The sequence below is a fragment of the Tachypleus tridentatus genome, chromosome 9 (genome assembly GCF_004210375.1).
Source record: "Tachypleus tridentatus isolate NWPU-2018 chromosome 9, ASM421037v1, whole genome shotgun sequence".
Lineage (NCBI taxonomy): Eukaryota > Metazoa > Arthropoda > Merostomata > Xiphosura > Limulidae > Tachypleus > Tachypleus tridentatus.
This window is the reverse complement of record NC_134833.1, coordinates 50,763,947-50,789,272: the sequence shown is the minus strand read 5'-3', so window position 1 is coordinate 50,789,272 and position 25,326 is coordinate 50,763,947. Positions and strand designations below refer to the sequence as shown.

The 25,326-nt window shown below is 34.3% G+C and overlaps 2 protein-coding genes across 5 annotated transcripts in view; both read left to right on the top strand.

Moving 5' to 3' along the window:
• LOC143225227 (BTB/POZ domain-containing protein 6-A-like) overlaps window positions 1-24,686 on the top strand; it is a 41,900-nt gene extending 17,214 nt beyond the window's left edge. For 2 of the 4 annotated variants that reach the window (XM_076454277.1, XM_076454276.1), the window contains 2 exons: window positions 19,080-19,538; window positions 20,152-24,686. In XM_076454277.1, coding sequence (XP_076310392.1) covers window positions 19,249-19,538; window positions 20,152-20,527 — 666 coding nt within the window. In that variant the 5' untranslated portion in view covers window positions 19,080-19,248 and the 3' untranslated portion in view covers window positions 20,528-24,686. The other 2 variants (XM_076454278.1, XM_076454279.1) reach the window with 2 other exon arrangements.
• The window catches only part of LOC143225228 (homeobox protein BarH-like 1), a 96,484-nt gene that overhangs the window by 35,298 nt on the left and 35,860 nt on the right, over window positions 1-25,326 (top strand). The gene's annotated exons all lie outside the window — the stretch shown is intronic.

The window sequence follows — 25,326 nt, the reverse complement described above, 5'->3', positions numbered from 1 at the left end:
AACAAAAGCAAGTAGGTAGAAAAGAATAGCAATGACATAATAAAACATGTGGAAAATTAATTTGTAAATTTCAAGACCATATTAGCTAAACTTCTCTCCGTAGTTGTCCAAGAATTTCAACTCCAAACATCATTAATTTTAAAATATAGTAAAGAAGAAACCATATGGTCTACTCCTGTCACTGCACCTCTCATTACAGAACATTCCTCCAATACTCTAGTTACAACACACGACCTAGTCCAGTTCCAGAAGTTAACTGGCCCATTCAACAACATAATATGTTAAGAAATCAACATGCTATGACAAAAAATGTTATTGGAAGCACGTCTGGTTCGGTTCTAAATACCTTGTAAGGTGTATCGACAGAGCACTTTAATAATATTAAGCAATCTTTCAGCTGAGAATCAAAATGACTTTTAAGAAATGATGACCACCTTGTCAAACGGACTTAGAGTGACGAACCATAAGGAAATTTTTGAAACAAATTTCAGGAACAGAGTAAGGACGAAATATGAGACCATTGCCAAATTTGTGGAAGATATGGAAAGGCTTGATCAGTTATCTTAAATAGATGGTCCTTGTGAAATTATAGATTCGTTGGAATGTGACTATTTAAAGATGCCATAATGAACAAGGATATCCCTATTAGTATAAATTAAATGTTGTCCACACCTTTAAAGGAAGCTTACCAGGGGACAATGAAACTTGAGTCAATTGAAATTGAAAATAAATTATTAAAAACTTCATCCACGATTCAAGAACTTGTAAAATCAAGTAGTGTGGAGGCATTAAGATCGTATGATGGAAGTCTAGAATAAACTGAAAGATTAGCAGAGAACTGTTTACTCTGGATGAAAGAAGAAATCATAACACAGTAATTGTTGTATTCAGAACTAACTGTACTTAAATACTCTAGGAACTATGAACTCAGAAGAATACAAATCGTAAACAGAACTTACTTGGACGCCCAAATGAGATAAAAACTTTATTGTTTAAATAAATCAGTTTACGAGTTAATAAATTCACTAACCTTTTATTATGTTTATAATATGTTAAAGAAAGTATTGGATCGACGGAGGAAAAGAAACACCATTTAACTGAAGTCTGCGAAATGTGGAATGTTTCGTCAACAGTTTGTTTCCTTGGACACATGGTCGATAAAGTGGAAATGTCTAAATACAGAAATAAGTTTGCATTTATTTATAATTGGTCGACAGCATATAAATAGGAGTATGGTGAAAAATTTTGGTTTGTACTCTAATCACAGTTGTTTTGTAAAATCATTCTCTGACATGGATCTGGTTAAGGCGTTCGACTCGTAATCTGAGGGTCGCGGGTTCGAATCCCCGTCGCACCAAACGTGCTCGCCCTTTCAGCCGTGGGGACATTATAATGTTACGATCAATCCCACTATTCGTTGGTAAAAAAGTAGCCAGGAGTTTGCGGTGGGCATTGATGACTAGCTGCCTTCCCTCTAGTCTTACACTTCTAAATTAGGGACGGCTAGCGTAAATAGCTCTAGTGTAGTTTTGTGCGAAATTCAAAAAACAAACAAACTTGGATCTTCCTTTACATAGTTTTGTTCGACTATTGATGGTTGTGAATAAGCATTTTACAAATTAAAGAAAGAAATAATCCATACTGTTGAATTATCATTCCCAAATTTGAAGATAAATTTTATTTATTCAATATAGATGGAAAGAACACGTGATTGCCTGATATAGCAAGACAGCAAATGATGCAGAAATGAAATATTGTAAACTCAAAAGTAGATTAGAGATACTGTGTGTTTTTCTAGCCTTAATTACTTTTTTATAATTTATATGGACAAACGTTTACATCCTAGACAGATAATTCAGCATTAAAGTGACTGATGACGTTCCATAATAAAGACCGTTAAATAATAAAATGTCTCCAGAAACTTCATGAATACAGCTTTAACATTATGTATCACCATGAAAGGGAACCATGGAAATGCTGGTGCATTATTCCAAATATTTTGTATTACAGGAGAATGTTAACATTATGAAAGAGAGAAACACAAGATAATAAAAATAGCTAATCTTTTGTTGTTGTTGTTTTGAATTAAGCAAAAAGCTGCTCAATGGGTTATCTGTGCTCTGCCTACCACGGGTATTGAAACCCGGTTTTTAGTGTTGTAAGTCCGTAGACATACCGCTGAGCCACTGGGGGGTAGCCAATCTGAATTGCAACTAAGCAGAATCTAGAATAAGAGAGGGTCCACCTTGATCATCTTTGGAAAACGTCAACGAAAGAACTTCCAGTTTCTTACCTTTAGCGAAGACTTCACTAGAAGCAATTCGACCTTCAGGAGAAGCGGATATTTCTGTCAAAACTACATCCGTGTATCAACAAGCTCAGCCATCAGTGTATTCGATCAACCATTTACCCAAAGATAACTTCCGATGTGACAAGACAGCAAGTAGCAATAATGGACAATAGGTCATCACGTATGTGTGTCATAAGCCATCAAAAAGAAAACACCAAAAAGATTTAGACATTATAAACCAGCAAAGAAATAAATATTGCCCTATTGACCAAAATACATTTTGTACTTTGTGTTTTGTATATATCAGTATTGATTTTGTAATTGTTATGTTATATGAATAAATATTAATATCTTTAATTGTAAAAAGTGTATTGTTAACTATGAGGTAGGAATGATGTGCTAAACTAAGTGTCTGGATGCGACGTGACCTGCAAATGACGTATCGAATTTTAAGGGATTTGAGGAGAAAATATTATGATCATAAAAACAAAAAAGACTGATTTAGTAAGTGAATGAGTAAGTTAGTTAATTAATAAGTCAGTTTTGAGCTGCGCATTTTGTCAAGTTTGTGCTGTAGATATGACAGGAAACGTAAAAGGTAAGTGATTGTGAGTTATGCCTATCACTTGGTTAATGTAGTAATGAAATCATGTTTGTTGTAGAACTTTAATCTGAAGAAGTAAAGATCTTTCGTTTTCATTAAGCGGACTGTACATTGCATCATTTTTACTAAATAATAAAAAAACATCTCCACCAGTAATAGAACCGTTACAACATTGGCTATTGATGATAACGCGAGGAATTCATTGTGGAAATGTTATGTCTTTTAGATATAAAGTCTGGCAATCAACATATTTAGTTGATCATGATTGTACAAACATAGATATTTAAGATAAAACTTGATTCTTTAGATAATTTTAAGCCCTTATTGTATGTGCATATATTTTTTATAAAGGTGGTTGCGCTGCTGGTTGGCTGCCTTTCCTTTGGCCCTCAGTTCTAAATTAGGAACGCTTATACCTGAATCTTGAGGTCTATGACCTGACCGTTTAGTTTCTCAGTATGAAGTGTCATTCATTTGAAAAATAACAAATACTACCTTTGGTTGATCTGGGATTTGAAAACGATTCCCATAATTATACGAAGAACATGGTTATGTAATAATTATAATTACTATAAATATTCCGGAAGTGGTAAAGTTGTTATTGAATTAAGCATAAAGCTACACAAAGGGCTATCTGCACTCTGTCTATCACGGGTATTGAGAACCCGGTTTTTATCGTTGTAAGTCCATAGACATAACGCTGTGCAAGTGAAAAAAAATAAAAATAAAAACGCAATTGTTACTTTTTATGCCCAGTAATTTTTATTTGTCAGAATCCAGCGTTCCGAATTCACAAACATTGATATCATGTTCCTGAGTGTCGTTTTTTTTTTTTTTATTACAAATGAATTGACAAAAGACACATGGCTGTTGGGTGCGACAAACAATTATCATAGAAGATACGGATGACTAAAAAAATGAAGAGCAACTAGTGGAAGGTCCTGAAATAAACTGTTGGTAATGAAAGTTATTTCTGAAGACTGTATTTCTCAGACGAGAAGATGAATTAATGATGCACACAGAGTCATGCTTTCTCATCAACTGAAACTAAATTAACAAACTATTTCTGAATCACATAAAACACCCAGGTTTTCAACATGAGAAGGAACTGAATATATTACTGTAGTGGCATTGAAACTTTCAATTGCTTCTGTTTGTTTGTAGCTAAGCATATAGCTGCAGAATAACTATCTTTGCTGTTTCTAAATTGGGTATCGAAACCACTGGGAGCCTAAACGAATCTGAAATTGTTAAATATCAGTTACACATGAAGGGTATTGTTGTGAGTAATTAGTGAAGCACAGCATTCTTTATGTGTTTCTGACATTTTTGACGATTAAAAATTAAAATCTTTAAATGGAAATTTGTTTTGTATTGGTCACTATAGGACTCCTCAACTAGAGGACGACAGCTGTCACTACCGCTTATTAAATCTACACAAATCTAGGGATAGCGGTTGCTCTACACCACGGCTTCGATGTCGTTGAACGCGTGTAGAATTTATATTTTAGTAAGTTCTTTGATTGATGGATGTTCTTCAAGTAAACCAGTTTATCACCATCAATAATTTCAAACCGGTAAGATTAGAGAAGTTTGTGCACTTTTAACAAATTAAAGACAGCGACTGAATTTTTTTGGAAAGTTTGGTTTGATTTAAATTTCGCTCAAAGCTACACGAAGACTATCTGCGCTAGCCGTCCCTAATTTAGCAGTGTAAGACTAGAGGGAAGGCAGATAGCCATCACTACTCACTGCAAACTCTTAGGTTACTCTTTTATCAACGAATAGTGGGATTGACCGTAACATTATAACGCCCCCATGGCTGAAAGGGCGAGCATGTTTGGTGTGACGGTGATATTTTTTGAAAGAGAGAAAGTTATGGAAGAAATTAATAATAACCATAAACTGTTGTTTCACTCGTGGATAATTATATTTCACGTAAGAAATTTACGCGATTGATTATTTACATTTATAGCTTGGGATATCATAAGACGAGTTATGAAAAAGCTATTCTTAAACCTCGTAAATTATAAAGAAGATATTTATTCCGAAATTTGGAGAACACTTTTTTATTTTTAGAACTTATGAGCAAAACTACACACAAACGTCTGGCATGGCTAGGTGATTAGGGCGCTTGACTCGTAATCTGAGAGTCGGGGGTTCGAACTCTCGTCACACCAAACATGCTTGCCATTTTAGCCGTAGGAGCGTTATAAGTTTCGGTCAATCTCAATATTCGTTGGTAAACGAATAGCCCAAGAGTTGACGGTGGGTGGTGATGGCTAGCTGCCTTCCCTCTAGTATTACACTGCTAAATTAGGGACGGATAATGCATTTAGCTTTCGTGTAGCTTTGCGCGAAACTCAAAAACAAAATACACATGAGCCATTTGAGCAAAGTAGTCTTTAATTTTGAACTCACAGATTAGAGTCAACAATATGGCCTCGATCAACTTTTAGACTACTTTTGTCTCATCTAATAGCGGAGTTTGACTACCCGTTTTATAGGGTATCCACGGCTTCAAGGTGCGGAGCATGTTTTTGTTCCGGGGTCGTGAAGCCAAGAATTCACAGTTCGAGCATCCACATAATTAAACCAAGCCCAATACAGAAAAGTATTAACAATATCTAGAAACGACAAGTTTCACCTACAGTATTGATAAACTTGATTACGCGCTACGTTTTGGCTAGAATTGTAATAAAAATATCCAAACTGTAGGTTACAAATAAAATACCACAAAAGCGTTGTATGTTTCATACCATTCTTCGTTGGAAAACTGGCTTTGAAACACAGTCATGTTACTGCAATATGCCACTGTTTTGATATATGAGAGAAAACAAAACATGTGACAAACATACAGCTTACAGATATTTGATGTGTTATTCATTATGGGCCTCTATTTCAGAACAACGTGCTGCTCAGAGAAGTAGTGTCAAACCCATAAATGAAAAAGTTACTTTGGGTGGGAAAAAATAAATGGAAAAAATCATATCGGTGTGTATGTGACAAGGGCATGCTCCTCGAAGATGAAAATGTTGCATTTTCATAGATCTGGTTCTATTTTTATACCTTCAAAACGTGTGTGTGTGTGTGTGAGAGCGATATAGGAGCTGCATATTGCACCATATCACTCCAGAGCGCTACTGACACGCATGAAGCTTGAAATTGTCTAACACGAATTTTGTTTGATTTTTAACTTCGTCAAAAGCTACGCAAGGGCTATTTGCGCTAGCTATATCTGCTATAGAAATGATAGACTAAAGGGAAGACAACTGATAAACAACACCTACCGCCATTTCTTGAGCTATTCTTTCACCAAAGAACATTGGGATTGACATTATAAAGCCCTCGCAGCTGAAAAGGCGAGCATTCAAACCCGCATCCTGCATATTATGAGCTAGCTCTTTAACCTCCAAGCTGCTGTGATACAGAAGAACCTTCGTGATGATGAGAAACCAACTTGAAGTGAAAATGTATTCTTAAGATGGCTGGTATGGGCATTAACACTTTAATTAAAATAAAGTACAGAACAACGTTTCGCCCTTCTTAGGGTATCTTCAGGTTAACCTGAAGTTAATTAAAGTGCTAATACCCATACCAGGCGTCTTGAGAATACGAAATAATCTTTTTATTGAAATGACCACCTCTTGCTCTGATGCCAAAATGCTACAATTCTGTATTTGTTTCATATTTTGAAAACGTTAGTTCACATGCCAAATATATTATTATGGCAATAAATAACAATCTTAACGTATTGATTTGGAAATAGTCCATATATTCACAGCAAAATTACTTACTGAACAAACTTAGTCTAAATCATGCTCGTGACGAAAACAAAGTAATAATCAGAAATTACAAATTATTCGCTTCACCAGTAATAATGAGTCTTGTTGAAGCGCACGTGCAATGCATCATCTACAATTCAAAGAGATACCGCTAGGAAAACAGAAGGAAACAAGGTTAAACACTGATTTGAATTACATGTATACACTTCATCTTTAGTGGAAGTTTCATGGTAGTTTATCCTATTTTTATTTCCTCAAAAGAAAGGAAGAGATATTACATCTGCACGTAAATGTATATATTAGTTATTAAAGTTTGTATACTGTATTTAATTTTTGAGAGTGGCAAGGTAATTGTTCGGAAGATGAAACGTAAATAAAGAGAAAACCAATAGTTGTTACGTTGAATTTTCATGTCAGTAATTATGATATTAACAACTTGTCTGTGTGCATGAAGTTTTTTTACAATAAATAAGATGGGGCACACAATAAACCTAATTATGATTGCTGATATTTGAAATATATTGAAAAGAAAGGAAATAAATGTTCAGTGGTTTCTTATTGCATGTATACAGCTTAATTTATGCCGGATCCGATATTCTAATTTTTTTTTTAAAGGCTTGTTTTATATAAAATCAGAATCATTGTCTCGATTTTCATTATGAATTGTTATTTAACTCGTGCAGTCAACTGCTTTACGTTCTTCCACCCACAGTCTAAATAATATCGTTAGAATTGCTGTCTTATAAATCTCAAACTTCTTCTCCCTTTGTCCTTTGATGAATGACAACTAACTCACGCATTTAAAATCCGGTATTCGATTCACTGTGGTGGACAGAATGCAGACAACTCATTGCATAGTTTTGCGCTAAACGTACATCACAAACACGCTTATTTCTCCCCCTATTCCCCTCACACGTCAATAGGGATAATGTGCCTGTTTTTTTTCTACTAAAAACTACGCAGTGAACATTTGTTTTCAGACAAGTAGCGAGAAAGAACAAGACAAATGGTAAAACGCAAGGATATCTAAGGTAATGTTTGATATAGGTTTTCATAAGACCATCTCATATACACATTAATAATTTGAATTGTTTAATTTGATCGTTTCTTGTGGCCATTCGTGATCGATTATTCCTGTCTCTCTAAATCAATTTATGTAATTATTTATTATGTTTTTTTTATATCATTGCGATGACATATTTTTGTAAGAGCGTTCAAGGTTTATCGCCTGATACCTGATGTGTAACTTACGGCTTTTGGCACGCTCACTCTCTCTAACGGTTTTGTTTTGAGTTCTATATAAAAAGTCTCAAGTTTCCGTCAGGAGAGAGAATTTATTTGTTTGCTTGTTTTTTTAATTTCGCGCAAAGCTACGCAAGAGATATCTGGGCTAGCCGACCCTAATTTAGCAGCGCAAGACCAGAGGGAAGGCAGCTAGTCATTACCGCCTAACGCCAAATCTTTTACCAACACGTAGTGGGATTGACTTTAAATATATAACGCCCCCACAGTTAAAATGGCGAGTATATTTGTGGTGATGGAGATTCGAAACTGAGACCCTCAGATTGCTGATCGATTGCCCTAACTACATGGCCTTGCCGGATATGTCCTAAAGTGCTGAGCTAGTAAGCAACTTTCAGTGCATCCAAACACTCGAAGAGAAAGAGAGAGAGGCGTTTTTTTAGAAGTATGGTTTAGTTTAGTTTGAGTGGCCATTTCAGAGAGCGAATATGTGTATCGCACTCGAAAGAGTTTTTGAACCTAGATATTAAACGTGAATTTTTTTTTGTTAAAATCTACTCTTAGTTTTTTGTTTACGACTCGAAAGAATTAGTAAGTTTAGGGTTAATAATTAGTTTTAGCTTTTGTAACTTCTGTAAGTCCTGTGTTTTTGAAACTTGTTGAAAATAACTACAAGTGTTAGTGCAGTGGACATTGGAACCGTGAACTTTAATAACTGGAACTTTGAATTTACAACCCGAAGCTGAATTTTGACATACTACGTTTGAAATGATTAGGTTGAATTGGAGAGACAGTTTCTACGTGAATCTAACAAGAAAGAGTGTTTTTTTTTCTTTTGTACACTTTTGTAAATTATTGTATATAAGTTAATATTTGAAGCCTTTGCATTTTATATATAAAACTACAAAATTGGATATCTGTCAGTTACTTATTTTTCGAACTACACGGTAGGTTAGCACGGGATGGTAACAATATGAAAATATAAGTCGATATCAGTGATACGTATTTATAGAATACAAATACCGTATGTGTAAATGGGTTATATTTTAGACGTATATGCCCGTGTGCACACTTCCACTTCACTCAATTCCCTAGAGAAATAACCAGTACGTATTTGTTGGTCGGTTTGTTCAATCAGTTATTCCATAAAAGTCTTAAAGTAACTCACTTTTTTGAAGAATAATGTTGTAAAAGTGTATGATCGTAAAGAACAAACAACATTGTATCAAGATAATAATACACAAATGGTTAAAAATGTAGTGAAATATTAATTATTTAACACATGCATTATTAAGTTGACGTATTGGCATTGTTTATTGTGCCTGTTTAGCTTAGTACGCATGTGTACATAAGCGAGTTCGTTGTGGCGTATAATGCACATAATATTTATGTAGACATCATTAAGTTTGTTATTGTTGTAACATATCCACCAGTCAGATTTACTGGTTCTCTCCTCTGACATATCTATCATTATTATTACTTATCTAATGAAATATCAAGGGAAATTTGTTATATTTCTTATGTATACATTTTACATAAGAAATTGACTCTTTCATTGGGTTGGTTTTGAGCATTTGAAGTGTCTTTGACTTAAATATCACATTTTCACTTCTGTTACAACATTCAATATAAGAAATTTTATTAACATATATATTATTAAACACGTTTACATCGTGGAAAATATAAATTGTTAAGTTGAAAATAATTGTTTAATATTAAATATATAATAAGTTAACTTGAAACTCTACTAGTTTCTAAAAAAAACTTTTCATTTTAAACACAAAGTATAAAACCGTACATGGTTTCAACAGTCTGTTTCTCTTGGTAAACGTATTTGGTAATACGTTTATGGTTTTCATGTAGTAACGCAATCCACAGATCTGCTCAGAAAAATGAGAAACATGGTGTGGTAGCATTCTGCCAAAATCTTCTGTGGTGACTATGATAAAAGAAACCTCTCTCAAGTCTTCCTGTATACCAGTTAACTGTAATACATCTGCATTAGTTCGTACGTTGTATACATGTTTTTAGTTTTATCGGTGCGTCTGGAGTCAGTCAAGTTGGAAAAACTTTAAACGTGTTTTGTTGAACGTGGAAGAAACAACTGGTATTGTTTTTTATCACGTGCTAAGCACACGTTTTGTAGTGTTTCCTGTTTTTACTCAAACGTCCGCTACGCTACGCTTTAGGTCAAGTTCTTTTGTGATTGTTTTATCTCGCAAGTCAAGGAACATGTAACCGGAAGCAGTCTGGTTAACAACTTTTAACTAACATGCTAAGTTTGCAAAGTTTGATTATTAGTATGTAAACCAGCTAACTCCAATGATAGCGCTTTAAACTATCACCAGAAGTTCCAGTTCTGCATCCTAGTTATATAAACATGACCATTAAAGAACTAAGATAAAAACAAAACTGGGAATGCTACTTAGTTTTTCTTAAGTACGTAATTTTACCAAACCTTTTATCCAATAGAATAGATGAACTTGCAATAGTGTTTCTAAACACTTGTGAATATTTTATTCTGTTTAATAAACTATAATTACTTCTGATAACAAGTGTGGAGCTCCTGTGGTATCGTAATGGCATTTGATGATTAACCTAACTTGTAGAATGAAGTAATTAGCTTCAAACATGTATTTTCGTCAAAAACAAAGTTAAAATAAACAATTAAAGCAGGCTAAGAAAAGGGAACGTGATTCGTCTTAGGTGATTTTGAATATTCGTATTTTTTTCTGTATGAAAAAAAAACATCTACAATTAATGGTTTCCTACTGACTTTCTTTATTTTCTTTATGTGAAAAACATTAAAGAAGTTACAATCCGTCACAAACAACCATCTTTTCTAAAACTAGATTTCAGAAACACTGCAATTTAGTTTTCGGACCACTTTGACCAATATAAACTAGCATGAATTACAAAACGTTTCGGCACTGACACATTGTAAATATAAATGTTAGAGATAACCTTACTCTACTGTGTTATAGATAGCGCTTTGGGTAACTTAGAAATTAACACGTCTGAATTGTGAACCAGAAATTTGATGGTTTGCAGCCCATTGCCACAATAACTTTCCGCGCTCTAACCCGTGTATGTGTTATAAGAGTTGCTGTTAAGTCTCATTATCCCATCAAACAAAGTAGATAAATGCTTGGTGGTTGGTGCTATTGAGTAGCTAGCTACCGTCTCTCTAATCTATTAGTTCAAAATTATGGACGGTTAAACGCTATCCTATATATTTCCTTAAAATTTGAAACAAACAACAGTTTAATGGGATATTAATGTACAAGTATCTGCTGACCAGTAATGGAAATTCAAGAGTCTTATTTGTTTGTTTTGAATTTCGCACAAAGCTACACAAGGGCTATCTGTGCTGGCCGTCCATAATTTAGCAGTGTAAGACTAGAGGGAAGGCAGCTAGTTATCACTACCCATCGCCAACTCTTGGGCTACTCTGTTATCAATGAATAATGGGATTGGCCGTCACATTATAACGCCCCATAGCTGAAAGGGCTAGCATGTTTGGTGTGACGGGGATTCGAGCGCGCGACCTTCACATTACGAGTCGAGTGCCTTAAACACCTGGTCGTGCCGGGCCTGTTTAGGGGTTAAGTCCAGAAGAAGGCTTAATGGTCTCGTTGTGTTAGAAAGATAAAACAGCATTAACAGAAACGCCACCGCGTTTGTACGGATATAAAACACAGGTATGAGAAACAAGATGTTAAATTAGACTACCTGACTAGTTTTTGTCACTTGTATGATGTATCGAAACTCAATCATCAAAACTAGCAGATGTCTCTTGAAACAATTCAACGGAAAAATTAATAAAAATAATGGTGAATAAATATAAAGTGTGAAATCAAAACAAAGGTGTGAATCATGGCGTATATCCAATATGATTGTCAAGTGGGTCGTTTACAATCGTATTTTGTCATTCCGTGTGTTATTTAAACAAGGAAAATTATATTGTGTTTGTTTTTAAGCAAAGGAGACTTTAATGCACTGTTGGTAAATATTTATGAATTTCAATGCTTTGGGTGCATCCAGCATAATAGAGCTGAGGCTTGCAAAGTAGTCGCGGATATTTTTTTACCCGCTGCCACCGTTCCTTGTCATTTTAATGAGCGTCAGAAAATACTGCTACCAAAGTGAGCACTTTTTGACAGTTGTTATATCTATTAGAAGTGCCAAAGAGAATATTTTGTGAAATTCTCTTACAGTTCAGTACACATGAAGACCTATGGATCAATGTTGATCTTGATATGAAATTTTAGGAATTGAAAAAAAAAGTAATTTCACCATAATATTTATTTGTTTTGAAGCTAAGCACAAGTACAGGATTGGCTATCTATTTTCTGCCTACCACGTGTATCGAAACTCGGTTTCTAGCGTTTTAAGTCCGCAAACATGCCGCTGTACCACTGGGAATTCCTGAAATGCACTCTTGAAAGAAGCATTTTCATTTTGGAACATACATATATATTTTTTCTTACAACTATCCATTTTGGAGATACAGGGCGTGAAAAATAGAGACAGACAGACATATGACTAATACGTATTTAGGCGACTAAGAACTTCTTACAGCAGTTTTTACAGTATAGTTGTGTAGCTAACGTAAACATGTGACCCTGTCAACAAATATCTTCATATTTTGACTAGTATTATTGGCACACAGTTAGGATAGTAACAACTACTATATATAACTATTGTAGTAGATCTGTAGTTGTCAGATGCCAGTAAAATGTTTCCAAGTCAAATAATCTGTCATGTTTTTTTGAAGAGCTTAAAACACATAATGCTGTCACTTAGTAAAAAGCTTCTTTTGAAAGGTAGGCAAAACTTCGAGTATTGTTATTTACAGAGAAATGCGTGTACAACAAAAGTCTCCCTATCCAAATTTCCCCTGGTGGACAGAGCACAGACGTCCCATTGTATAGCTTTGTGCTTAACTTCATATAAACAAAACTATTAAAGTTTCAGCTGCTCATGTGCGGTACATGTAACAAAACGTATTAGATAATACTGTAGTTGAGAAACAGAGGTGAGTTTGAAATAAAGCGGAATGTTTAGTTTTGGATATTTTATCTCAGTGCTCAAACAAGTAGAAACAGTAACAGTTTTAATATCTGCAAGACTTGTAACTGTTCCTTTATTGTTTTGGCGAATAAATTTTTATATTTATTTCTTTAATATAGGTAATTTATGGTTAGCTTTCTTACAAACTTATTGTTATGGGGAGAAATTTGAAGATATTATTTAAAAATTCATAATGAACTTAAGGGTTACTGCGATTAAATGATATACAATAAATTTTGTGAGTAAATATTTGTTGTATTCATCTATACATTAATACTGAATAAACATTTTAAGTTTTGTAATAATGATACACTTTTTTTCAAAAATAAGAATTGTTTGTAGTTGAATAGACAGATAAACCTACTGGTTTTCTGATTTGAAGATAATTATTTTGTTGTTGTTTTGAATTAAGCACAAAGCTACACAATGGGCTATCTGTGCTATGCCCACCACAGGTATCGAAACCCGGTTTTTAGCGTTGTAAGTCCGCAGACATACTGCTGAGCCACTGGAGTGTTTTGAAGATTATGACACGAGTATTAATATACGTAAGCTCATCTTTCGTAATTTATTACTCCCTATAATTAAGTTGATTATTGTTAAGTACAAATCGGCACAATGGGCTGTCTGCGCTCTTCCTACCGCTGGTATCGAAGCACGATGTTCATCATTCTAAGTTCTCATACGTGCCACTGAACCTCCAGGGAGAAGCTCTTTAGTTAATGCAAATAGATATTTCTTCTTTTGGAACTGTATTTTGAATTCTATATTCTTAATCGGTTCTCTTTGTTCTTGTCAGTTTCACAGAGTCAGGCCCTGCAAATTTATTACAAGTAAATAGTACCCATCAACAAAGATAAGAAAGTTACAGCAACTGTAAACCATATTTTATCTATCTGTCCTTTTTTTTTCAATGTTAGCTCTCAAAAACAATGAATAAGGCTATAAGAATACATTAATTGTAGGTACTATGTGTTTTACAGTTGAATATTTTTCACGTTTTAAGCAACTTAATCATTGTAAATATATATGTATAAGTTATTAACACAATGAGTTATTTATTTCAATGTTTCTCATACGGCAATTGTATACATGTTTTGTTTTAGATTGTTGAGTGACAGAAATAGCAAAGAAAAGAAGGAACATGTGATATAATCTGAAATGAGAAAGAAGTGCTCCAGTCGCTCTAAAGGAAAGTAAAATATATGGTCAACGATGAAAGTTATTTGTTGACTATGTTTTAACCAAGTCATAATAAAATTATATGTTTGGAACTGACTTATTGGAAATAAAAACACGTGACTCACAATAAAAGTAGCTGACTTCGGCTATTGAGGATAGATAATCAGTTTTTGACTGACTCTTAGAAATGAGTAATAAATCTCTGCAGAACTGACATCTGTTTCATAAATAATAAAGTAAACAATTTCGTGTTATTTCTAAATTGATTTGCTATAGGTAAGTTAACATGATTATATACTAGAGACAGAAAAGCGTGTTTTACCATATTATTCCAAAACTGAATAAACGGAGCTCAAAACATATACACAGTCTATGTGTAAGTAAATATATAACCACGCAAAAAAAATTGTTACTGTATAATTAAACAAACTAAATGCAAATAGTGCAATATTACTAATCGTATTTGTCTGATCTGCTCTTTGAAATGTTTATGTCAGAAATGCGGTTACTTATCGTATCTTAGTTGAGATAGTATGGAGAATTGCACCAAAATTCTTGCAAAGAACATGGACGGGATGTCCTTAGAAGTTAGTTGTTTCGGGCATTTATTCAGGAAATTATCAAGGATGAACCACGCATGCTAAATACGATCCATATTTGGTAAGTGTCCTAGCTACGAAAAAGCTGTAATGTAGTAGTCGTCAAGCCATCTTTTTGTGATTCAGGTTGGATGAGCAGCAGCTTCAGTAAGAATGAAAATCTTGTATTGTTTGGTAAAATCGTCACTGGTATTGACAGGTATAGGTTTTACAAGTTACGGGGCACCAGTGACTATCATTTAACAAACTAATATCTGTCATCGTCCATCTATTCAAATGACATCCCACGTCTTCGTCTTTCGTCGTGGTTTGCAGACAGTTCAACGAAAGTTCTTCTGAGGATAATTCCCAAACCCAGCTGGGTACATTATTCGCTAATTGTGCAAATACTGGACTTCTAGGGTAACAACCATAGTGTTACAAAATACAGGAGGATGTAATAAGATCTGTGATTCTCGTTGCTGTTGGCGTATGATATTGTCTGGAGTGAGATGTGGCTTCCATCTAACTACTCTACCATTAGCCAATGATATGGAGATACCTACTGACACTACTGGGACATATTTCCGCTTGTCCTCTAACAGTTTCGACCCTTTGTTATGGATTATTATCTATAGCAGCACAAAAAGAGTCCTTGTGTTGTTTATGGGCGCCAGAGAATGTAGCAGCATTCATGTATCTTAAGTGACTGCAACCGCATTCTCACCTTCCCTATACAATATATGATAACGGTATTACAAAAGGCCTAAACACTTTTCTCTGACTCCGACCTATAACCTCTTGCCAAACTGCGTGACCTCCTAAATAAGAATCGCGGGTTTGGATTCTGATCAGTCTAGAAAAACCCAGAAGTTAGCAGTGGATGCTGTTGAATGTTCTGTAATTTATAAGCTTAAAATTAGGAACTTCTATGAATAGATAGTCCCTTGTGTATTGTTCTAGAAATTATCTTTAAACCTGCTCCGCCTTAGTTTTTGCATAAAAATAATTGTAAATTATGATCATTCACACTAGATTTTCTGAAGTTATACTACCTTCGTACATTCCTGTTATCATTATTTCTCATCTTATGTACTAGATACGTATAAATGCGTTATATCATTCACAGGATAATTATGATACGTTGTTGCAACTGACACAGTTGCCTGTTTAATCGAAGTTATTACAAAACGGAAATTATAATTTCTCGTTGCAAGATATTTGGAAACTCGCATATTTTTATTAGTGACTTAGAGAAAAGCATCTCCAGACTACAAATTCAATGATTCATGGTTCTCATTTCATTATATGCGTTCTGCACTTTGGGGCCATGAGTGTATTAGAAGAATGATGGTCAAATCTAAATATTTGGCTACACAATAGTAACTAAACAGTTTCCGATGAATGATGTTAACATTTCTCTCTCTTTTTTTTTAGTCTATCAGTTCAAAATCAGGGAAGACTATACACAGTAATCTAAACTTGTGTAGCTTTGTGTGAAAAGTATAATAGGAGGAAAAAACGAATAAAAAACAACAGTAATCAGAGAAGAATTTACCTCGCTAAGTAATAAAAGAAAATTGAAAAATCTTACTGATATATATAATATTCTTGAGGTAGTGATTTTCCAACTTTTTACTTTTCCATTCCCTTGTCGTTTCTTTCTATGATTTTGTTCTGGTCAAGTGTTCAAGACTGTAAACCATGGTCGGAAAATAAAGCCTAATTAATCACAAAATAATTTAGCCGTTTGGAAGGTGAGTTATTTCATGCATTTGTAGAATTGGTAAAGAGGTATCGCAGAGAAACGTAAAGAATTAGAAATGCAAATAAAGAAAGCAAATAATAAACGTTGTACATGAAACATATACACATCTGAAATTCCAGAAGAAACCATAGAATGTAAAAGCTCATATGCGCGTTGGAAAAGGTTTTAATTACGAAATTGCTTTAATGTTAAAACCATATTTACAGATGTATATGTGTCAAGAACTGCTTTATGATTATCCAGATTATCTTGTGACTGTGTAAATTGTAGCTTAAACTCCCACTCGTTTCGAGTTTTCTTCTGATATATCTGCTAATTCTAAGTATTTTTACATTAAATTTAGATTTTAGCAAGATTACGCAAAAAATCGTAAAACTAAAATGCACACACAAGTCTTTCATGAGGTAGACTGAGAATGGTATAATCCAGCTATATTTATAGTGTTAAGAGTCTAAGGTTCGAGACACTCTTTTGGTGGTCTTATCAGCTATAAATGACTAAGAAATACAATAATGAACGCTGTTACTTCTCTCTAATGACACAGTCCAACGTTAGCCAGTCGCAGAAATTATTTATATGAAAATTCAATCTTTTTCTGTTGTGGTGAATGCTGATATAATTTCTTCATTAGATGGATTGTAGTAAACTAAGTCCTCGTAAAATCTTGATGACACAGTCCAACTTTAGCCAGTCGCAGAAATTATTCACATGGAAACTCAACATTTTTCTGCTATGGTTTTGTTTGTTTGATTCTGAATTTTGCGCAAAGCTACTCGTGGGCTATCTGCACTAGCCGTCCCTAATTTAGCAGTGTAAGGCTAGAGGGAAGGCAGCTAGTCATCACCACCCACCGCCAACTCTTGGGCTACTCTTTTACCAACGAATAGTGGGATTGATCGTCACATTATAACGCCCCCACGGCTGAAAGGGCGATCATGTTTGGCGCGACGGGGATGCGAATTCGCAACCCTCAGATTACGAGTCGCACGCCTCAACACGCTTGGCCATGCCGGGCCTCTCAGGAAACCATTATAGGTCTTTGGAAATCCCAATTACGTTGTAATTCATGAATATGTTATACACAAACTTGCTTGTAGCGCGCCATAAGGTTATGTGAGAAAACATTTTTGACAACTGCATGTTCATAGCCGATAATAATATCCGTTCATGGTCCTTCGAGTACAACTGCTGTGACCGTACATTTACCTCTTCAGAAAAGAGGCAAATTCGAGTCCATGAGTTTGTATTTAAAGAAATGTATTGTTTATTATGTGAATAAAGAATTTTTGACTAGATAATTAGGATTAGGCAAACAAAATATAAAGTTGCGTGACATTTAACATAAATCCTGAACGTCGATAATGTGCAAACATACACACATATAATACAGACTCAAGTGTCCAAATGTGTGTTTGCATTTCAAGTGTCACAAGAAACTGACTTTTTTGTAGTTTCGTGCGCATAAAAGTTTGGTGTTGTTAAAACTATACGATTCTCATTTTCTCTCAGTAGTATGAAACTGTGAGACTGAGAAATCGTGAATAAGACAGAAAATTGTTTATAAATGAAGAAATACTTTCCATAATTGTTCTGACGCTTAAACCATTTAAAGAGTTCTTATGATAAATACTAAAAAAGGTGTAAACCATCTGAAGAGTTGTTGTAATAAATACTTAAAAATGTTAAAACCATATGAAGAGTTGATATAATAAATACTAACAAACAGGCAAATAGAACAGGCGAAGATATTTAACATAAACTTAATACCAGTTACATTGTAAGGTTTCTATTCTCGTTTCGTCGGCTTTAAATACAGTACATATAGTCTCTTAAATGTCACGAGAGAACTAGCTTCTTCTCAGTCACTACTGTGTTTGTTTGTTTTGAACACGAGAATTACCTGCACTAACTGTCCCTAATTTAGCATCGTAAGACTGGAGGAAAGGCAGCTAGTCATCTTCACCCACCGCCATCTTTTGGGCTACTCTTTTACCAACGAACAGTGGGATTGAACATAACATTTAACGCCCCACGGCTGAAAGGGCGAACATGTTTGGTGTGACGGGGATTCGAACCCATGACCTTCATATTACGAATCGAGCGTTCTAACCACGTGGCTATACGGGGCCCGCTAATGTGACACAATTGAGAAGTTTCAAGAGTGAATAAAAATCACATTAAAACATTGAATTGCATAAGTTAATATTTACTCAGTATCTGTCACATTGCATTTTTATTCACATTAAAATAATTCAGTATCAACATAGGTAATCAAGATGTTTAAGTAAGAAATTTCGTGATTAGTATTTTTTTTCAGACTATTTAATTGTAGATGTTATTCAGATAACTTTATCTCTGTTGCTAGGATACGTAGGGAACTAAGCTTTATGTACTGATGTACGCAATTAAATGTTCTTGTATGCAAGTGAGAAAGAAATTTAAAATGTTGCTCTGTCGAAAGGTAAATGTTTTTTTCCTTATAAAACTATCTACTTGTAGTCTCTTTTATTAAAATTTATTTAATAACTCATGTTTTATTATTTTATTTCATAAACAGTGGTTACTGCAAATCTTTGCCTAAAGCGTCCTGCAACGAAAACACTGTTCCACTCAGAGGACATTTTTTTCTAAGCATTTCCCACACTCTCACTCCGTCAGCTCGCTTAGCACCGAATCACACCTGCAGCAAAGCAACCGGTGTTTATTGACGTCCCTCTGTCAAGGTTATGTCGGATTTAACCGGTTCTCCACGTCATGCAGGGGACCGTGACTATTCGCCACTGCCCTCTGCTCCATCTCCCGGGCAAGTCTTGTACAACAGTGAGGACCACTGTGACGTCATTCTTTTAGTTGGACAAGGGGAGAAGTGTTGGCGTTTTCCCGGTCATTCGTTTATTTTACGTTCAGCTTCTCCTGTGTTTCAGTCGCTTTTGGCGTGTGAGGTGACAAATGAAGACTCCGTTACTGTCCTCAGGATTGAGAACGTTGAACCACATATCTTCGAAATTCTTTTAAGGTGAGTTAGTGAGTTTTATAAAAACTGCTAAGTAACCAACTGAGAAGAAATTCTGTTGAGGAGTGTGTGTGTTTTTATATCAAAGCCACATCGGGCTATCTGCTCAGCCCACCGAGGGGAATCGAACCCCTGATTTTAGCGTTTTAAATCCGGAGACATATCGCTGTACTAGCGTGGGGCGTCTGTTGAGGAGCACAACACATTAAATGATATGAGGTTAATGAAGTTTCTTAAAAACTGGAATAAATATGTCACGCTCGTTTATATTAAAAAAAAAAAACACACGAGATAATACAAGAATGTTAACCCTGGAAGAATTTTTAGTAAGCAAGAACATTAAAGTCACAAATAAAATAAACAATAGGAATACGAATGAGGTAGAAAATTATTAGTTTTATGTATTGTTACCAATGGTAATAAAAGGTAATTTTTTGGTAAGCTTTATTGATCGGACAGATGTATTGATGCATATTACTTGTCACACTACTGAATATCTACTTATTGTATACAAGGCCGAAGAATAATAAAAATATTCTTTGTTATATGCTAAACGTTGTTCTCTAATTATTGTTAGTTTGAAATTTAGATTGTTGTTTGATTTTGTTTCTTTCAGGTATGTATATCGTGGAGCAGATGAGGTGTATCTTAATTCGGATCAGACAACAATGCAGCTGCTTACCGCGTCCAAAAAATATCTGTTACAGGAACTGTCTACCATCTGCCTCCAGTATCTGTGTGATAATGTGACAAAGGAAAATGTCCTTGGGATATTAAGCTATTTGAAAAAATTATCAGGTAGCAATGGTCACGATGAAGGACAAAACTTGCAGAACGAACTGTTAAATAAATGTGTCTCTATCATTGATTATCATGGTGATCACGTGCTACTCAGTGGCGATTTTGAGAACCTGGAAAAAGATATTGTGATGGATATTGTTACTCGGGATACCATCCAAGTACAATCAGAACTGACAGTTTTAACGCTCTGATGAACTGGGCTTGCCAAGAATGTAAACGCCAGAAAATTGAACTTACTCCTATGAACAAGAGGGCGGTTTTAGGAAAACTCTTGTATTATGTTCGGTATTTGGTAATGAGTTTGGAGGAGTTTAGTTTGGGACCAGCCATCTCTGGAGTCCTTAGTGATGAGGAGAAAAATAGCTTGATGAAACGTCTTAAGGGTGAAAGCCTCTGCCCTCTACCCGATCAACTGAGCGGGAGGCGACAAACAATCAAGCGGCAGGGCCCTGCAGTTTCCGTGGGCACGACCGGTCCTACAGCCGCCGGTTCTTCCGCTACTCCACAGCCGCCTTGTAAAACAAAGAAAAAGAAAAAAGCCACCCAGAAGCTGGTCGAAGGATTAGGCGACTTCTTTATTTATGCTATCCAGCTACTAGACTGATTAATCATGCCAGTTGGCATTAATACAGTAGTTTATATTAAAATTGGTTTTGTAAAAAAATATACCTATTTTAAACCAGTATTTGATACTTTATTGTTTGTGGAAGCATTTTGAAACTTAAGCTTGAAACTACGTTTTGGACGATCATACAAAGTAGGAAGTTTACATGGAGCTTTGCGTGTTACCGTAAGTTTGGATTTGTTGGCATTCAACTCGTTTATAAGTGATCGCGGTTTTCAAATACGAAAAGAAATTACATAATGATCCAGATATTTATGAAAAGTCGCATGAAAATCTAGGTATTTAACTACGCTACATGGAAATCCAGGTCTTTGTGAAAATCTCACATGTTAATTCATGTCTTTATGAAAATCTCACATAGAAATCTAGGTCATTACGAAACTTCAACACCAGACGATATATTATTATTACTTGTTATGACTGAATAAATTATTACATTTATTTTAGTTTAAATTCTATCTAAGTACTACCACTAATACAAGCTTTTACCCGACTTAATAGATCCAGTTATAAAACTGTGAAAATGTAGAACACTTTAATATCTATGTCTTTACCTTTAAGATACAGAACACACAATAGATAGTGGAATGAATATGTTAGATTTATAATAACAATTTTGCTGTAGAAACATAAGGTAGAAAATATTAATATAAACTTTTATTACAATGAAAAAAGCTACATCTAATTTTGTATGTTGCATGATAGAGTAGTAATTTTTGCTCTACTGGAACCACGAACTGTATTTCATTTGTCGGTAGGTTAGGCTATTGCAACATCTGTTGTACAAAATTAGTGATAAATAACATTAACTGGGTGACAATTTATTTTAAAACATGTTTTAACATGTTAGACTGAATTCATCTAGGTTTAGTAGGTAGATAAATTGCTACTAAAGAAACACGAGAGCCTAAACACTGTTTCTATAATTTATACTATTGTGTATATATCTCCAAATTGACTTTCTTTAGGTGTGGTGTATTAGTATAATAAAGGTTAGAGTTCGTGTAGATGTTTAAAAGTTTATAGTCGACTTAATAGATATTTTGTGTTGTAATTACAGCTTAAGCTGTGGAAAGAAATAGTTAGTCATTTATATGTGATTCTTATCTCACAAGTAAACACGAAAAACGTTGATTTGGGGTGAAGAGTTAATACACGACCCCCAATGAACTGTCTGCAACGTGACTTGGGATCGCTGCCAGTAAGTTAACAAAGCAGTATATTGTTGTATTTTAGTTGTGTATTTTGTTAACTAATATTATTTTATTTGGATCAGTTGCTTTCGTGAACAGGCTGCTTATTCTTTAGAAGTTGGTTGTTTGTAATCATGCGAGTTCGATGATTGGCTTTGTTGTAGTAATGTGATATGTTAGTAATATAGCTTTAATAGTGAGTAATGGTTTGGTATCTCAAATTTTACACTCGTAGGTTGTAAGTAACTATGTAGGTTGGGGTGTATATATATATATGTAGTTGTTATTCGAGTGTTTGCAATCAACGCTGTGTTGTATTATGATAACACCATTTCGTGATGGTGAATTAAGCGCACGCAGATTCTCTTCACATTAGTGTCCTGGTGTGGCGTAGTGGCAGTTTATAAGTCCGAGGGTTTATGGTTGGCGTCTCGTTGCCGCAAAATTCGTGTTTCACACTTTTGGACCGTAACCACATTATAAGAGCGAGAGTCAAATCCAACTATTCGATTAGAGTAGCTCAAGAGGTTGCGGTGGATACTATTAACCAGCTGCCTTTACTCTTAGTTTATTAGTTCAAAATTAGGGACGGCTTGCGCAGATATCCCTCGTGAAGCTTTGGGCAAGAATACGAAACACAGATTTCACGGTGGAACAATATTTAAGTTCAAACGTTTTCAAGTTGACTCACGGATAATTAAGTGACAAGTATTTTAGTAGTGCAGCAGTCACGTGATTCACTAGTACAGTGATACAGCATTTTATATAAAATAAATGTGAAACGTGATTTGTATCTCAACAAGTGATTTGTGCTGGGCATTATCTGTAGAACATTTTTGTTCATTTAAGTATATTTTTTGCAGTAATTTTTCCTGTTGTAAAAGTAATGTAGAAGTATAATAAAGTCCTTACTTTTTAAATTTACTTTTAATAGCAAGAGAGATTTGCGTTTTGTAAATTTTAATGCGGCGGGACGTTTACTTAATTGTTGTGATTTTGATTTGTAACTTTTATGGATTTTCTGAAGTTAATGTATGTTTTCTTACAGCAAAGCCACATCGGGCTATCTGCTGAGCTCACGGAGGGGAATCGAACCGCTGATTTTAGCGTTGTAAATCCGTAGACATACGGTTATACTAGGGGGGGCTTTTCTAAACTAAAACAACAACTTCTTAAAGCGAGGTATATGTAAAATTATCAACATTATTTACCAAGTTATTACTTGCTCAGGTCTGGTTACGTAGTTAACTTGCTTGATCAGGAATTATCGCTAATTTTGGTGGACGTTGCTTCATCTACTGTAAATCGATATCGGTGGAAACTAAATATCAAAATAAACTTCTGAAGATATAATACCATAATGTGAAAATAGTTTTATTTCATAGAAATCAAAAGAATGTTTTAACGAAACGTAATTTGGTTCTTGTTATATAATACGATTTAACGAACACTTCCAGTTCTCGCGCTCCCAACTTGTTATATCTTCTTCAGTTCTGCTTACAAATGTTAAAGTTAGTTTGCTACACCCACACACATACACATAATGATACCACCCGTCATGTTTCCTAAAAATCTGCAGGTCGTATCGGAACTAAGGAAGTAATAGTTATAAAAGACTATAATTTGTCTAATATTTTGTACTTGCAAAAAAACAACACAATACAAAAGCAATGTGATGAAATAATGTTTGACATAATAACAAACTTAGACAGTTATACGAACTGATGATGTTTTAGAATTGAATCTGGTTTTCGAATGTTATCGTACAGGAGACAGGGGTTAAAAAAAATACAAACATTTTGAAAATAATTGCATCCTACCTCCGCCAGGAGAAAGATAGCGTGCATGTACGAACATTTTACCATTCTTAAAAGGTTGTAACAGAAAGAATATAAGTTATAGAATCCAGGTTTTAAACGTACAGATTGTGAACTACCGCTTTGTCTCGAACATTAACTGATTAGTAACTTATAAGTGCAGACTTGACAACGTTCAGTTTTGTGTAAACTTTGTCGCTTTTATTTGTGTATAAATATGACGCCGATAAGTTTCATTTTCAAGCTTTGTAGCATTGTAAAGATATATTACCGTGATATTGTTTTGTGGTTGTTACTTTAATCAACTTAGAAATTTTTATCCTTTATTATATGTTCAAAATAATCGTTAAAAGTGATTGATGTTGCTTGTAAACATATTTGTAAATTTTCTTTGACATGTTTGTATAGCGTAAATTTTATATTTTGTTTTAAATGCCATGTTATATCTATATGGTTGTGTTAGCTGTAGCAAGAGCTAATTTTTGTTCATCACACTAGAATAGCTTTCAGCTTATTGTTGGTTCTACAAAAAGCTTCGGATAAACCACATAGAGCAGAAGTAAAGCTCAAAAACGAAGAACTAACCAACAACGAGCCACGTTTTCTAGCAGTGTGTTTACTTAGTTGACTTATTGTTGCTTCGTAATATTTTTGTTTTTATATGCATGCTACTGTAGCAACTGTAAGCCGGTGAATAAAAAAAGTTGCAGAAAAATTCCTGTTTGTTTTGGATTTTATGAATATTCTTGTTGGTAGTTTTAACTGTTTTATGTTTCACGATCCAAAGTAATAGTTGAACGTTGTTACAAAAACAATTACACGGAAACCTGTTAAATACTTCTGTTTACTAAATTTCATTCATTGTAATTAATATTTTTGTCTACTGAACTCTAATCAGTGTACCACATATTTTTCTTTACTAAACTCCATATAGTGTATTAAATATTTTTTGTTTGTTGCACTTTATCCAGTGTATTTAATATTCCGATTAACTGAACTACTTCTATTTTATTAAATATTTATGTTTACTAAACTCCACTTACTGTATTAAATATTTTTGTTTACAAAACTCTATCCAGATTATTAAATATCCCTTTTACTAAATTACATCCACTGTATTTAATATTCCTGTTTACTAAGCTTCATTCATTATATTTAATATTTATTTTTACAAACTCCATTTAGTTTCCAGTAGTAAGCTTACGGACTTACAACACTAAACTTCGATTTCTATTCCAAACCAAGAACTCTACACAGCTGAATATAATAGTTGACTAAAAATGTATTACAGAAAATATACAATACTGCAGAAATTCTCATAAATGTTCATACTATTGGTAATTTAAAAAATAAAA